Below are 17,066 nucleotides of genomic sequence, written 5' to 3'. Positions count from 1 at the left end.
GAAAATGTGGAGAAAACAACTTCTGCCACATTCCAGGAAGAAACACTAGACGTAGTTGATAGCTTCTGTTATCTAGGTGACCAAGTTAGCAGTAGGGGAGCGTGCGCTGAAAGTGTAGCTGCTAGAAGAAGAATAGCCTGGGCAAAGTTCAGAGTGCTCTCACTTCTGCTGGTGACAAAGGGCCTCTCGCTCAGAGTAAAAGGGAGAGTGTATGACACATGTGTACAAACAGCCATGGTGCATGGCAGTGAAACATGTGCTGTGACTGACGAGGACATGCGTAGGCTCGCAAGGAATGATGCCAGTATGCTCCGATGGATGTGTAATGACAGTGTGCATACTCGGCAGAGTGTAAGTACCTTGGGAGAAGAAGCATCAGTTGCCGTGTTCAACAGAGACGATTATGCTAGTTGGGTCATGTGGCAAGAATGGATGAGGATAGCTGTGTGAAAATGTGCCACACACTAGCGGTTGAGGGAACCTGTGGAAGAGGTAGACCCAGGAAGAACTGGGATGAGGTGTTGAAGCATGACCTTCAAACATTAGGCCTCACCGAGGCAATGTCTTATGAGCAAGACCTTTGGAAATATGATGTGTGTGAGAAGACCTGGCAAGCCACCTTAGACCATAATCCGAGGCCTCTGCCAGAAGTGTAGCCAGCCAACTTGTTCGTACCTTTCCTTCATGGGAGACTAAACTCGGCTTGCGAAAACCTGTTTGGGCAAGTGAATTCAAAATCGTGTTGTCACCTGTACCAGTGGTGCGCTAAGAGCACCGTCCGAGCGTGATCATTGCCAGAGCAGCTGTCTGGCTTCCATGCCAGTGGCACGTAAATAGCAACATTTGAGCGTCATTGTAACCAGCGTCGCCAAACTGGCACGTGTGCCGGTTGCAAGTGAAAGAAACATTCGAGCGAGTTCGTTGCCAGTGCCGCATGATTGGCTCCTGTGCAGGTGGCATGTAGAATACACCATTTTGAGTATGGCCATTCCCAGTACCACCTGACTGGCCTTCGTGCCGTTGGCACGTAAAAGCACCCACTACACTCCCGGAGTGGTTGACATTAGAAAGGGCATCCAGCTGTAGAAACACTGCCAAATCAGATTGGATCCTTGTGTAGCCATCTGGTTCGCCAGTCCTCAGTCAAATCGTCCTACCCATGCTAGCATGGAAGGCGGATGTTAAACGATGATGATGATGATGATATATATATATAGACAAATATATAAATATACACACACACACACATATATATATATATACACATGTATATATTTGTCTCAAATTGAATGAGACGTTTCCATATTTATATGGAAACATCATCATCATCATCGTCTGTTTTCCATGCTGGCATGGGTTGGGCAGTTTGACTGAAGTCTGGAGAGCCAGTGGCTGCACAAAGCTCCAATCTGATCTGGCAATATTTCTACAGCTGGGTGCCCTTCCTAACGCCACCCAATCCAAGAGTGTAGTAGGTGTTTTTTACATGCCACTGGCACAGAAGCCAGTCAGGGAGCACTGGCCACAGCTACGATATTAGCTTTACTTGACTCAACAGGTCTTCTTAAGCATATCATATTGCACCATAAATCAGGTCTACTCTCAGCTGGGCCAGACATGTGTGGCTGTGATCTCACTTTAGTTGCTGGATCTTCTCAATCAAAGCACATCTCCAAAGGTCTCAGTCTCCTGTCACTGCATGTGTGAGGTCTAAAGTTCGAAGGTCATGCTTCACCACCTTATTCCATGTCATCCTGCGTCTACCTATTCTACGTGTTCCTTCCACAATTATGGAGTGGCACTTCCTCACGCAACTGTCCTCCTCCATACGTAACACATGATCATACCAGCATAGTTGTCTCTATAGCATACCACATTTCATGCGCTAGTATGGTCATGTGGCAAGAATGGATGAGGATAGCTGTGTGAAAAAGTGCCACACCCTAGCGGTTCAGGGAACCTGTGGAAGAGGTAGACCCAGGAAGAACTGGGATGAGGTGGTGAAGCACAACCTTCCAACATTAGACCTCACTGAGGCAATGTTTTGTGACCGAGACCTTTGGAAATATGATGTGCGTGAGAAGACCTGGCAAGCTACGTCAGACCTTAATCTGAAGCCTCTGCCAGGAGTATAGCCAGCCCACTTATTCGTACCTTTCCTTCATTGGAGACTAAACTACACCATTTTGAGTGTGGCCGTTGCCAGCACCGCCTGAGTGGCCTTCGTGCCGTTGGCACGTAAAAGCACCCACTGCACTCTCGGAGTGGTTGGCATTAGAAAGGGCATCCAGCTGTAGAAACTCTGCCAAATCAGATTGGACCCTTGTGTAGCCATCTGGTTCGCCAGTCCTTAGTCAAATCGTCCTACCCAGCTAGCAAGGAAGGCGGATTTTAAACGATGATGATGATGATGATGATGATATATATATATAGACATATATATATGTATATACACACACACACACATATATATATATATACACATGTATATATCTGTCTCAAATTGAATGAAACTTTTCCATAATTATATGGAAACATCATCGTCTGTTTTCCATGCTGGCATGGGTTGGGCAGTTTGACTGAGGTCTGGAGAGCCAGTGGCTGCACAAAGCTCCAATCTGATCTGGCAATATTTCTACAGCTGGGTGCCCTTCCTAACGCCACCCAATCCAAGAGTGTAGTAGGTGTTTTTTACGTGCCACTGGCACAGAAGCCAGTCAGGGAGCACTGGCCACAGCTATGATATTAGCTTTACTTGACTCAACAGGTCTTCTTAAGCATATCATATTGCACCATAAATCAGGTCTACTCTCAGCTGGGCCAGACATGTGTGGCTGTGATCTCACTTTAGTTGCTGGATCTTCTCAATCAAAGCACATCTCCAAAGGTCTCAGTCTCCTGTCACTGCATGTGTGAGGTCTAATGTTCGAAGGTCATGCTTCACCACCTTATTCCATGTCTTCCTGCGTCTACCTCTTCCACGTGTTCCTTCCACAATTATGGAGTGGCACTTCCTCACGCAACAGTCCTCATCAATACGTAACACATGATCATACCAGCGTAGTTGTCTCTATAGCATACCACATTTCATGCGCTAGTATGGTCATGTGGCAAGAATGGATGAGGATAGCTGTGTGAAAAAGTGCCACACCCTAGCAGTTCAGGGAACCTGTGGAAGAGGTAGACCCAGGAAGAAATGGGATGAGGTGGTGAAGCACAACCTTCAAACATTAGACCTCACCGAGGCAATGTCTTGTGACCGAGACCTTTGGAAATATGATGTGCGTGAGAAGACCTGGCAAGCTACGTCAGACCTTAATCTGAAGCCTCTGCCAGGAGTATAGCCAGCCCACTTATTCGTACCTTTCCTTCATTGGAGACTAAACTACACCATTTTGAATGTGGCCGTTGCCAGCACCGCCTGACTGGCCTTCGTGCCGTTCGCACGTAAAAGAACTCACTACACTCTCGGAGTGGTTGGTGTTAGGAAGGGCATCCAGCTGTAGAAACTCTGCCAAATCAGATTGGACCCTTGTGTAGCCATCTGGTTCGCCAGTCCTTAGTCAAATCGTCCTACCCAGCTAGCAAGGAAGGCGGATTTTAAACGATGATGATGATGATGATGATGATATATATATATAGACATATATATATGTATATACACACACACACACACATATATATATATATATACACATGTATATATCTGTCTCAAATTGAATGAAACTTTTCCATAATTATATGGAAACATCATCGTCTGTTTTCCATGCTGGCATGGGTTGGGCAGTTTGACTGAGGTCTGGAGAGCCAGTGGCTGCACAAAGCTTCAATCTGATCTGGCAATATTTCTACAGCTGGGTGCCCTTCCTAACGCCACCCAATCCAAGAGTGTAGCAGGTGTTTTTTACATGCCACTGGCACAGAAGCTAGTCAGGGAGCACTGACCACAGCTACGATATTAGCATTACTTGACTCAACAGGTCTTCTCAAGCATATCATATTGCACCATGAATCAGGTCTACTCTTAGCTGGGCCAGACATGTGTGGCTGCGATCTCACTTTAGTTGCTGGATCATCTCAATCAAAGCACATCTTCAAAGGTCTCAGTCTCCTGTCATTGCATGTGTGAGGTCCAATGTTCGAAGGTCATGCTTCACCTCCTCATTCCATGTCTTCCTGGGTCTACCGCTTACACAGTTAGGGAGTGGCACTTCCTCACGCAACTGTCCTCATTCATACATAAAACATGATCATACCAGCGCAGTTGTCTCTGTAGCATACCACATTTCATGCTTCTTATGCCCAACTTTTCTCTAAGGGTACTTATACTCTGTCGTGTATGCACACTGACATTACTCATCCAGCTGATCATACTAGCTTCATTCCTTGCAAGCCTATGCATGTTGTCAACAGTCATGGCCCATGTTTCATTGGCGTTTAGTATGGCAGTTCACACGCATGCATCTTACAATCTACCTTTCATCCTGAGTGAGAGGCCCTTAGTTGCTAGCAGAGGTAGGAGCTCACTGGACTTTGCCCAGTCTATTCTTACTCTAGCCGCTACACTCTCAGAGCAACCCCACCCCCACTACAGTCTTGGTCGCCTAAGTAGCGCAAGCTGTTAACTACTTCTAGTTTTCCCCCTGGCATGTGATGGAATGTTTTCTGTACATCTTCAGTGTTTATTGCTCCTGCGCATCTGACACACATAAAAACTAGTTTCCTGGTTAACCTTCCTTTCATATTACTGCACCTTTTATGTGTCCATAGCTTACACTGGGTACATCATATGGAGTTTTTACCCACATCTTCTCTACAGACTGAGCAGGGCCATCTACCTGAAGAAGATTGTGTTTTGACAGCCTTCCTACTTACTATGACTTTGGTTTTTGCTAGGTTGATCCTAAGGCCCTTCAATTCTATACCTTGCTTCCACACCCTAAACTTTGTCTCTAGTTCTGGTAGTGACCTGGCTATTAGGGCAAAGTCATCAGCATTCCAAGGAGCTCCCGAGGGCAGCCTGTCTTGAATTCCTCTGTTACTGCCTGGAGGACTATAATGAATAAGATGGGGCTGAGCACCAATCCTTGGTGAACCCCTACATGTACTCTGAATTCTTCACTATATTTGTTGCCAACCCTCACCTTACTGACAGCATCCCTGTACAGGGCTTGTACAGCTCTTACGCACGTAAAAGCACCCACTACACTCTCGGAGTGGTTGACATTAGAAAGGGCATCCAGCTGTAGAAACACTGCCAAATCAGATTGGATCCTTGTGTAGCCATCTGGTTCGCCAGTCCTCAGTCAAATCGTCCTACCCATGCTAGCATGGAAGGCGGATGTTAAACGATGATGATGATGATGATATATATATATAGACATATATATATATATATATATATATACACACACACACATATATATATATATACACATGTATATATTTGTCTCAAATTGAATGAGACGTTTCCATATTTATATGGAAATATCATCATCATCATCGTCTGTTTTCCATGCTGGCATGGGTTGGGCAGTTTGACTGAAGTCTGGAGAGCCAGTGGCTGCACAAAGCTCCAATCTGATCTGGCAATATTTCTACAGCTGGTAAAAAGCACCTTTGAAACATTTGGTCTCATGAAAGAAATGTGGATGAGCTCCTTTCAAGTGTTGGGCCTCGCAAACATTATGTCATGTTTGAGAAGACCCCTCAAGCTGAGCAAAATCACAGCTGTGGCAGATACTGGTGTCATGTAAAAGCATCCATTACACTCTCAGAGTGGTTGGCATTAGGAAGGGCATCCAGCTGTTGAAATCATGCCTAATTAGACTAGAGTCTGGTGCAGCCTTCCAGCTTGCCAGCCCTGCTTAAACCGTCCAATCCATGCTAGCATGGACAACGGCCGTTATATGATGATGATGAACAGTTTTTCTCCCAGTTCATCTCTAAGCATCTCTCCAACTCACCTTGTATCTTGAGCATCTACTGTAACATCTGTTCATTACTATTTTATTTCTATTTCCAGCTCTGCCCTGGTTACTCCACTCTTTTATAATATGAGTTGCTATATAACTTCTCTAATGCAAGAAACAGTCTCTGCTGAGACCTTTCATTATATAACATCTAGCATAAAGCCACATTCTTTCTACTGTTGCCCTCTCAATCAAAAGGAACCTTACTTTTGTAGGATGCATGACAACCTCATTTGATGTTGGTACCATGAAAAAGGCACACACTACACTCTAAAGTGGTTGGTATAAATAAGAAAATCCAGCCTTAGAAACCATGTCAAAGGAGACACTGAAGCATGACGCAGACTTTAGTCCATTCAAATCCTGTCAAGGTGTTCAAACTATGCTGGCATAGAATTTGCATGCTAAAAGATAAGGATATCAATTTCTTCCTCATGTGAATACATGTATGATTAGGTAATTTTTCATAGGATAACTTTTATTACATAAATATTTGATGGTTTGTATGAATGCATACATGTGTAACAGATACTTTTTAGTCAATGAATGATCACAGATATTACAGAATTATGGTTTGTCTCGTGTATGAATATGTTTGTGTTTAGTTAAGATACTTTTTCGACAAAATGATTTACCACAAATATCACAAGGATATGGTTTTTCTCCAGTATGAATACGTTTGTGTGTATTTAAGTCACCACTCTGAGAGAATGATTTACCACAGATATCACAGTGATATGGCTTTTCTCCTGTGTGAGTACGCATATGTATAGTTAACTCTTTACTTAGGGTGAATGCTTTACCACACATATCACAGAGATGTGGTTTTCCCCCAGTATGAATATACTTGTGAGTAATTAAGTGAGCTCTCCTAGAGAATGATTTGCCACAGATATCACAATGATACGGCATGTTACCTGTATGAATATACTTGTGAATAGTTAAGTCACTACTTTGGGAGAATGATTTACCACAGATATCACAGTGATATGGTTTCTCTCCTGTATGAATGCGTTTGTGTACTGTTACTTTACTCTTTGAAGTGAATGATTTACCACAAATATCACAAGAATATGGTTTCTCTCCTGTATGCATGCGTTTGTGTATAGTTAAGGCATTACTATGAGAGAATGTTTTACCACAGATATCACAGTGATGTGGTTTCTCTCCTGTATGAACACGTATGTGAGTAGTTAAATCACCACTTCGAGAGAATAATTTACCACAAATATCACAATGATATGGTGTTTCCCCTGTATGAATGCTTTTATGCATAGTTAAGAGATCATCACGAGCAAATGACTTTCCACAAATATCACACTGAAATGGCTTCTCTCCTGTATGAGTGCTTTTGTGTATAGTTAAGGCATTTCTTTCAGTGAATGACTTGCTACAAATATCACAGGGATACTGCTTCTTTCCTGTATGAATATGTTTATGTTTTGTTAAATTACTTCTTCCAGAAAACGATCTCCCACAAACATCACATTGATATGGTTTCTCTCCTGTATGAATGCGGTTGTGTATATTTAAGCCACTCTTTGTAGAGGACAGTTTACCACAAATATCACAGTGATATGGTTTCTCTCCAGTATGTGTGCGTATGTGTTTAGTTAGGGCATATTCTTTAGAGAATGATTTACTACAGACATCACAATGATATGGTTTCTCTCCTGTATGGATAGTAGTGTGAGCTGTTCTGGAACTTGCTTGAGAGATCAACATGCTATAGTTTTCACTGTGAGTAGACTTTTCTCCTGTCTCTTGCAGCATTTCAGTTGATGTCTCTTTTTTAATTGAAATGTTAATGATATCACTGTGCTTATATGTTTCTTCTGTCTCTTGCTTCATTTCGTTATGAAAATTAATCTTTTCAGACTCTGTTTTAATTTCAACCGGTGTTTCATATAATTCATTCTTAATTATAATTGGTGTCTTGCATAATTCGTTTCCAATTAGTGTCTTAGATAATTCATCTTCAATTTTAATTGGTGTTTCATAGAATTCTTTTTCCATAATTCTTTTTCTCTCACCAATTCTTATATTTTATTCTTAACTGTTTCTTCGATATTTCCACCAACTTTTATCTTTGTTTATACCTGAAGACGTTTCACACTTTGTTCACTTCTGCAAGATCAATGAAAATGCAAATCTCTGTATATATTCTAAGCTACTAATCTCACTTCGGAAAATATATTTCTTACATATTCCACCATAGATTTATCCAAACAGAACCATATTCGTTTGGTATCACAACTTCCTTTAAAGGATAAATGATAATCTGAAATAATATAGAAATAGTATAAGATACACAAGATACTTAAACATAGATTCACCAGCAGAAAATATCAATATATCATAAATACAATCTTTTACATGATCAATTAACATTTACTTTATAATTTTCTATTAAAATTACTTCATACAACCTTGTGTGAAGTCTACATATTTAAAGATTACAGCTACAATTTGAGACTATGTAATATTATATATGTTAAACTTCAGTAATAAACTGTGGGGAAAGAGAAGAATTTAAAGGTGTGGTTAGACAGTTTGACTAAAACTAGTAAACCTGAAAGCTACACCAAGTCCCAGTCTGGTTTGGCTTGGTTTCTATGGTTGGATTCCATTCCTATCGCCAACTGCTTCAAGAGTGTAACAGATGCCTTTTATGTGTCACCAGCACAAGTATTGTGAAAATTGAAAATGATCAAATTAGACATTAGTGCTGGAAAAATTGACTTGAAATCAAACAGAAAAAAAGAATATTCATTGTTAAACATTAAAAATTATCCTCAATTACAATCAGGACAAAGTTGAGGGAAAATTTGAAAAAAAAAACTACCTGTCACCTGACTGTTTCAAACCCTCTTAGCTTTAACAATAACTATACTAACCAATTTTAAATCCCAATGATGCAACAATATATAAAATGATGATATAATACTTGCAATGTAACGGTTTCAAACAGACAGAGAGAAAATAACAAGAAATTAGAAATTACACATTTTCCCCCACACACCCCTATAGTTATATCTCAGACACATCCCAACTATTTTTCATTAGGGCATATCACTTTCCATCGCGACCTTCATTTTCAGATGGAAAGGTGATGACTTAAGGGCGACTTAGCTGTTGTTTCTAGCCATCCACGACCATGTAGTACCTTCCTCGTTTCTTTGTCACTCTGATATGTATTGGTGTTTTTCAATATTTTGCCCGCATAAACACATTTTACCGAATGATGATGCGGATGTACCACAAAGGTTTTGTTTGGCTGAAGGACGATGCATTGCTTGGATTTAAGTAACAGCAAAAAAATTGAAATTGTAAATTTTAAAACCTCGCACCAAGTGAGTCCATGTGTGTATTCTTTTACTTGTTTCAATCATTTGACTGCGGCCATGCAGGAGCACCGCCTATGTAAAAAAAATGTCTATTAACAGAAAAGTATACGATTAAAATAGATTATTTTGTTTACACATTTGTTTTAAATCACTGTAGATAAATTCCAGTAATGATCTCAGACTCTCCAATACTAGTGTAATCGATAAGGGTCAATCCGTAAGGATTTATTGGGAGAAGAGGTGGAAAATTTAAATCGAAAATGTTTTTGCATAATTGTTTGAGATAGAGTTTGTAGAACACATATTCGCCAAAATTTTATGAAAATAGCAAAAACTACAAAAGTTATGACCGGTTTACATGGTGTGCTTCGATCTGGAATCGATAATAGACAGCGAGAATTTTTTTTTTAATTTTTGAATTTGAAAATTTTTTTTAAATTATAAAAATAAACAACTGGCAGATTCGAACTGTCCGTATTTTCAAACTATGATTAACAAAAAATAAATTCGGTAAAAGTTGGAATTTTAGGATTTATTGGGGAGGGATAAAAAGACTGTTTGTGCATAATCGTAGGAAATAATGTGTAGAACACAAATTCGCAAAATTTTTCTGAAGAAACCAAAAAATAAAATTATGAGGGGTGAAATGGTGTGCTTCGACCTGAACTCCGCCCACCAAACATTAAAATGATGGAAGAAGAAAAAACGATTGAAGAAATCAACATGCGCAAAATATACCTTGTATAAATCAGTCATTAGTAGGAAGGCAGTGGCGTTGATCAATGGAAAGTCTTATTGTTATATACATTTATCGTTATGTGTGAGTATGTATATGCATCGTAGGTTAATATGTCTACTTTTGTTTTGATAATTGTGTTTCAAGCCAAATATACTATTCTTTAGAAAGCCTTTATTCGATCAAAATATTAACTTCGTTTTCTTTTCATGGCAGACTGAAGTCGGAGCATGCGCATAGAGATGTTTACAGTCTTGTATTGGTGTGTGTATGAGCACGTGTACATATAATAATAATAAACTTAGACGCCCAGTACACTACAACCCATCAGAAAAGGTAACCAAAAATGCATGTACAGTACATGGGCATAGAACTTCCACTAGTAATGTATAAAAAGTCAGACAAGTGAATGAGTTATTAAATTTAAAAAAAAAAAAAGGAATATCAAGTGCAGTGTTGGCGAAGTTTGGGGAGCGTGGAAATTTGGAAGGATGTAGTGACCTGGCAGCTAACGACTGATGCCGTTGGTTTATTCTCTGCTTCAGTATTTCTAGGCGTGAAAAAGCGTTTCCTAAAGTCATGAGTACTGTTATTTTTTGATTTTATAACCATGTCCATGGGCTTATACATGTGTGGGACTGTGTGTGTATTCTTACCTGCATCTGTATCTAACGTCAAAGAGAAAACGCAGAAGAAAATGTGCAAACTGGGGAAAAACATGAATACATCAGGAAAAGCAATATTACATATGCAAGAAAAGGCAAATATATAAAAATGAGAAAATGACAGACACTTAGGGTAAGTTCATATATATACAGTCTGATTGGCCAGGGTCCAACAAGACAATGTGGATGTGGCGGAAATGTGCATCTAGTGTGCTGAAGGTGCCATGGGTGCACGAATGTGTTTATGCACCTTTGACTTTTGGCAGTGGAAGCAAATTCAAGAGTAGTCAGTGATGTCACATCTCATTTTCAGCCAGAAAAATCTAGCTGTAGTGTGCTTCACTGAGGCTCCAGGATGTGATAGATTATGCAGGGCTTCAAAAAAAAGCTCGTCTATGGGTCTCTATGATGAAGGGACAAGGCAAATCTGTTGATATATCACACAGGATCTGCCTGTCAGAGGTTTGCACAAGCAAGTATTTGAATTTGCACATCGCAAATTCAGAAGTTATCTTATTTTGAGTCTAGAGGGGGTTGCTCAACAGACAAAATATTCAGGACAATATCCACAGCGGATACTAAAGAATTGGCAAATAGGACAATGCATCTGCAGCAGTGTTTTGTGCATCAGAGATGTGTTGAATATCATTGGTGAAATGTAATATAAAGTGAAGGTATCTAGTCTTACTTGGTGAGTACTTTTCTGGCTTGGACTGCAAAGCAAAAGTAAGAGGTTTGCAAATGTTGCTGATGAAATTGCTGTAAAACAGAACTAGTTGCAGTGTCTGAAGCATCAACCACAAGCGAAAGATTTGCATCGGGTGTGCAATGAGACATGCTTTAGAAAGCTCATGTTTTAGAGTGTCAAAAGTTTTGGTTTGAGTAGGAGTTACCAGAGGTGGAAGCAGTTTGTTAAGTTTTACCTTCCCCTCAAAGCAACATAGAGATTTCAGTTCAGCAGCCCATCTGTAAGTGTGTGTGTGTGAGGGAGAGAACATTGCAAAGAATGAATGAAATAAACATGAAATGAAAAAATTGTATAAATAAAAGGACATTACTACAGATGTATACGTCCCCGACTTTGTTACTTCATAACATCCAGAAATATGAATACTTTTTAACAAAATTTTCTACAAATACTGTGTAGGTATATCGATTGTTGAAAGATAACTCTTCAGCTGTACTTGAGCCATGGTTGTCCAACATTTGTGTATATTATCAAACTGGCTATACATGAAAACTTTAGGTATTCTTTTGTTAGTCATTCTGATGACATGACCAGCCCAGCATAGTTGTAATTGCATAAGAAAAATTTCAGTTTCTAGTTTTACACTATATGAAGAGGTTGGGATTTGATATTTTGCCCCCTAGAGTGTAACCACAAATCGTCTGAAGAGAACGTTCATCAAAGATGTCTAGTTGGTTGATGTGCAATCTATATGTAGTCTAAGATTCTAATTCTTAAGTTTGGTCAGTACAACAGCTTTGTAGACCTGTATCTTTGTGTCTACTTTTATATCCCTCTCATTCTATAGGCAATAATGAAGTTTGCCAAATGCACTGGTAGCTTTCCCTATATGATTGATTATCTCATCAGCAGAGGCATTTGAACTCACCATATAATCAAGATTTGTGAATGATTTCACATACATGAGATCCTTTTTGTCAACCTTTATATGGGTGTCTGGGAAATGGTGGATTTTGTTTTGCACCTCATATTTCTTTGGGCATAGAGCACAACTGGTGGATCACCGCATTTTTTCCCCCTGCTGATGGTAAGCCTGAGAGATTTGCTTGCTACAGAGAAAGTGATTTACATTTTCTGGCCTTCCTCAAGAAAGAGATGTTTCTACAGGAGCAGTATCATCAGTGAAAAAAATCTTGAATGATTATGTGATCAGCTTTGAACTGTTGATGGTTGAAGAATCCACCACTAGTCCAAATTTGGAATTTAACACCTGTGTTGTTTTCACTAAAGGTATACTTGAGCACCACTGAGAAAAATAGTGCAACAACTGGAGCCGAGACATAACCTTGTTTTGTGTCATTTGTCTGTATAACTTTATTTGAAGCTGTTGAGCTCGTCTCACTTGATATCGGCTAGAGTCATTATGTTTATTTTTTTGTATTCAGAAATTCATTCTGTTCTTCTTTGTTTCACAATAGTCAACTAATATTTTTATGTTCATAAATTCTGATCATATTTTCTCCTTTTTCTCACTAGTAAATCTAATCAATATATGAAATATGCTATGTGTCAACAATATATATTTAATATGCTATACGTATTTGTATTTATAGTCATTTTACTGTCAAACATTTTATTTCATATCTTCCACTACTACCTTTTATAGTCAACGTACTGAAAGTTATCATGTATTCAACTCTAGCCTATTTACACTTTATTTAAGTGGAACAAAAAACAGAAATATTTTAATAACAGGTTGAAAATTTAGAAGGCGAAGCTGTTTTGATACTTCCTCATATCTATATAAGAAATATTAATGTTCAGGAACTTTAGCAGTGAATGTGAATAACAGTGATTATAATATACCTTTGTAGCTCTTGCACAGAATGTGGCATAGATATTGTAAATGTGCTGATTTTGCTTAAGCTAAACCTTCTGTCCTTTGAAAACCTCTAGAAATTGTATGTAACCTGTTTGTAAGATCATGTACTCATGGGTAAATATGCAAATATTATAGTAGCTTTGAATACATATAGAACATTTGTGAAATTAGGTATAGCATTTATTATAGAAAATGACAATGTAGAATAACGAGTGAATCATTGACTATGACATATACATATTAAAAGTAATCAAAACCTGTATATCTGGAGAATAATTTTCTTCGTTACTAGTTATTTTGGCATTTTTATTGATGTTCTCATACTCAAACTAGCAACATTCATCATGCACAATTTTCAATACTATATATATATATATATATGTATATATATATATATATATATATATATATATATATATATATATCCAATAAGAAAAATTTTATATTCACTCATACAAGTCAAAATGTGATAATTATTACAAAGTTTAGTACAACACCCACTATCATTATTGATGGCTTGGGTAATCTAGTATATATATATAATACAACTGGTTTCCTTAGAGATGGTAGCTTTTAGAACCTGAGGCAGATACATAGAATTCACTTCCAATTTCCTCTACAGGCCATCCCCACCACCCATCATCTCTTGATCACTAACCCTCCTATCAACTACCTAACAACCAGCAGCAGCATTCAGTTGCTGTAATTAAACATGAGCAGAACTACATACCTCAGCAGCTTTACCCTCATACCATTTACCTTTTGTATTAATCAGAACCAATTCATTTGATATCCATTGTTTGTGCTTAACACTGTCCTTCGCTACCCACATTTTATATGGACCACCCTTCTGTGCAAATAAATTATCTCATTTTATACACCACCATACACTCCTCGATCCCCCAATAAACTACACTTGCTTCCCTTGTTGATTACCCAAGCACATGTAATCTCTCTTTCATTCATCCTTACCCTGTCTATTATATCATTATTATTATTGTTTTGCTCTTCACTATTTTCTGTACTATTTGTCATCTCTCTCTCTACACCTACTTCGCCTGAACATATATGTATCATTGAGGGATGATAAATGTATGTTAGATAAAAGGTAGGCAATGACTATAGAAATTTCACTACATCCACCCACCTCAATATTACTCAATTTCTATAGTCATTGCCTACCTTTTATCTAACATACATTTATCATCCCTCAACAGTTGTTCTCCCAGTTCATCTGTCCGCATCCCTTCAACTCACCTCATACCTTAAAGTTCCACCCTAACACTTAATCATCACTATTTTATTTCCCTTTCCATTTCCATCCCAGTCACTCCACCCATTTATAATGTGACTAGCTACATAGCTTCTCTACTGCAAGAAACCATCTCTGTTGTGAGCTCTTTTCATTATTCAACATTTCCTATGTAACATACTTTCTAATGAATGATTCACCATAGATATCACAGAATTATGGTTTATCTCGTGTATGAATATGTTCGTGTTTAGTTAAGCCACTTTTTCGACAGAATGATTTACCACAGATATCACAGGGATATGGCCTCTCCCCAGTATGAATGCGTTTGTGTGTATTTAAGTCACTACTTTGAGAGAATGATTTACCACAAATGTCACAGTGATATGGCTTTTCTCCTGTGTGAGTGCGTATGTGTATAGTTAAATCACTACGTAAGGCAAAAGCTTTACCACACACATCACACAGATAAGGTTTTCCCCCAGTATGAATATACTTGTGAGTAGTTAAGTGTCCTCTTCTAGAGAATGATTTACCACAGATATCACAGTGATATGGTGTGTCACCAGTATGAATATATTTGTGAGTAGTTAAGTCACTACTTTGGGAGAATGATTTACCACAGATATCACAGTGATATGGTTTCTCTCCTGTATGAATGCGTTTGTGTACTGTTACTTTACTCTTTGAAGTGAATGATTTACCACAAATATCACAAGAATATGGTTTCTCTCCTGTATGCATGCGTTTGTGTATAGTTAAGGCATTACTATGAGAGAATGTTTTACCACAGATATCACAGTGATGTGGTTTCTCTCCTGTATGAACACGTATGTGAGTAGTTAAATCACCACTTCGAGAGAATAATTTACCACAAATATCACAATGATATGGTGTTTCCCCTGTATGAATGCTTTTATGCATAGTTAAGAGATCAACATGAGAGAATGATTTACCACAAATATCACACTGAAATGGCTTTTCTCCTGTATGAGTGCTTTTGTGTACAGTTAAGGCATTTCTTTCAGTGAATGATTTGCTACAAATATCACAGGGATATGGCTTCTTTCCTGTATGAATATGTTTGTGTTTTGTTAAATTACTTCTTCCAGAAAACGATCTCCCACAAACATCACATTGATATGGTTTTTCACCAGTGTGAATGCGGTTGTGTACATCTAAGCCACTCTTTGTAGAGGACAATTTACCACAGACATCACAACGATATGGTTTCTCGCCTGTGTGTACACGTATGTGTTTAGTTAGGGCATACACTTTAGAAAATGATTTACCACAGACATCACAATGATATGGCTTCTCTCCTGTAGTGTGAGCAGTTCTGGGACTTGCTTGAGAGATTGACATACTAAAGTTATCACTGTGAGTAGATGTTTCTCCTTTTTCTTGCAGTGTCTTACTAGGAAAATCAATCCTTTCAGACTCAGTGTTAATTTCAATAGATGTTTCAGTTTTTTTAATCGAAATGTTAACAATATCACTGTGTCTATACGTTTCTTCTGTCTCTTGCTCCATATTGTTATGAAAATCAATCCTTTCAGACTGTTTTGATTTTAATTTGTGTTACATATAATTGATTTTCAATTATAATTGGTGTTAAGGCAGTGAGCTGGCAGAATCATTAGCATGCCAAGCAAAATGCTTAGTGGCATTTCGTCTGTCTTTACATTATGAGTTTAAATTCCACTGAGATCAACTTAGCTGTCCATCCTTTCAGGGATTCATCTAAAGATTGTCTGAAATAGTAAAAAAATAGCATAAGATATAAGAGATCCAGCAGAAAATGTTCATATATTTGCAAATACAATCTTTTATTTGATCAGTTAACATTTACTTTTTAATTTTCTATTAAAATTACATCATACAACCTTGTGTGAAGTCTACATATTTACAGATTACAGCAATTTGAGACTGTGTAACACTATATTTGTTAAACTGCAGTAATTCATTACATGTGGGAAGAGGCTTATCAAAGACCTTAAACTCACGACAACACACAAAACCAACGGAATGATAAACAATAGTAATAACAAGTCTACTCAAGATATATCACAGACTACAGCTACACTTTCAGATTGTCTAACAAATATGTTATCTAGCTCAATTATTCCCGATTGAGCAGGGCCATCTACCTGAGGGGATTTATGACTTTGGTTTTTGCTAGGTTAACTCTAAGGCCCTTTAATTCTATACTTTGTTTCCATACCTCGAACTTCTTCTCAGGTAGTCATTCAGTTATAAGAACAAGGTCATCAGCACAGAGGTGTTCCCAGGGGCAGCCTGTCTTGATTTATTCCATTATTGCCTGGAGGACTATGATGAACAAGAAGGGGGATGAGCACCAATCCTTGGTGAACCCCTACTTGTACTCTGAACTCTTCACTGTACTCGTTGCCCACCCTCACCTTACTGGTAGCATCCTTGTACAAGGCTTGTCTAGCTCTCACCAACCACTTGTCTATTCCTAGTTTCCACATCGACCACCACATAATGGATAGGGGGACTC

General features: G+C 38.5%; 3 protein-coding genes across 3 annotated transcripts in view; 1 reads left to right on the top strand and 2 right to left on the bottom strand.

Annotated features, from left to right (window-relative positions):
- LOC106868788 (UBX domain-containing protein 11) overlaps positions 1-17,066 on the top strand; it is a 283,501-nt gene that overhangs the window by 169,428 nt on the left and 97,007 nt on the right. The gene's annotated exons all lie outside the window — the stretch shown is intronic.
- On the bottom strand, positions 6,433-16,226 carry LOC149131469 (uncharacterized). The gene is made up of 3 exons (XM_089339498.1): positions 14,762-16,226; positions 14,021-14,140; positions 6,433-8,018 (listed from the first exon to the last, which is right to left on the bottom strand). The coding sequence occupies exons 1-3, from the start codon at positions 16,073-16,075 to the stop codon at positions 6,540-6,542; spliced, it is 2,913 nt and encodes a 970-aa protein (XP_089195624.1). The 5' UTR covers positions 16,076-16,226; the 3' UTR covers positions 6,433-6,539.
- LOC106868816 (uncharacterized) lies at positions 8,029-10,206 on the bottom strand. The gene is made up of 3 exons (XM_052975535.2): positions 10,058-10,206; positions 9,323-9,391; positions 8,029-8,253 (listed from the first exon to the last, which is right to left on the bottom strand). Exons 1-3 carry the CDS (start codon positions 10,073-10,075, stop codon positions 8,173-8,175), a joined length of 168 nt encoding a protein of 55 aa, XP_052831495.2. The 5' UTR covers positions 10,076-10,206; the 3' UTR covers positions 8,029-8,172.

Source organism: Octopus bimaculoides, chromosome 21 (assembly GCF_046866305.1).
Source record: "Octopus bimaculoides isolate indiv1 chromosome 21, ASM4686630v1, whole genome shotgun sequence".
In the NCBI taxonomy this organism is placed as follows: Eukaryota; Metazoa; Mollusca; class Cephalopoda; order Octopoda; family Octopodidae; genus Octopus; species Octopus bimaculoides.
The sequence above is the reverse complement of the archived record's forward strand: the minus strand, read 5'-3'. Positions and strand labels throughout refer to the sequence as shown.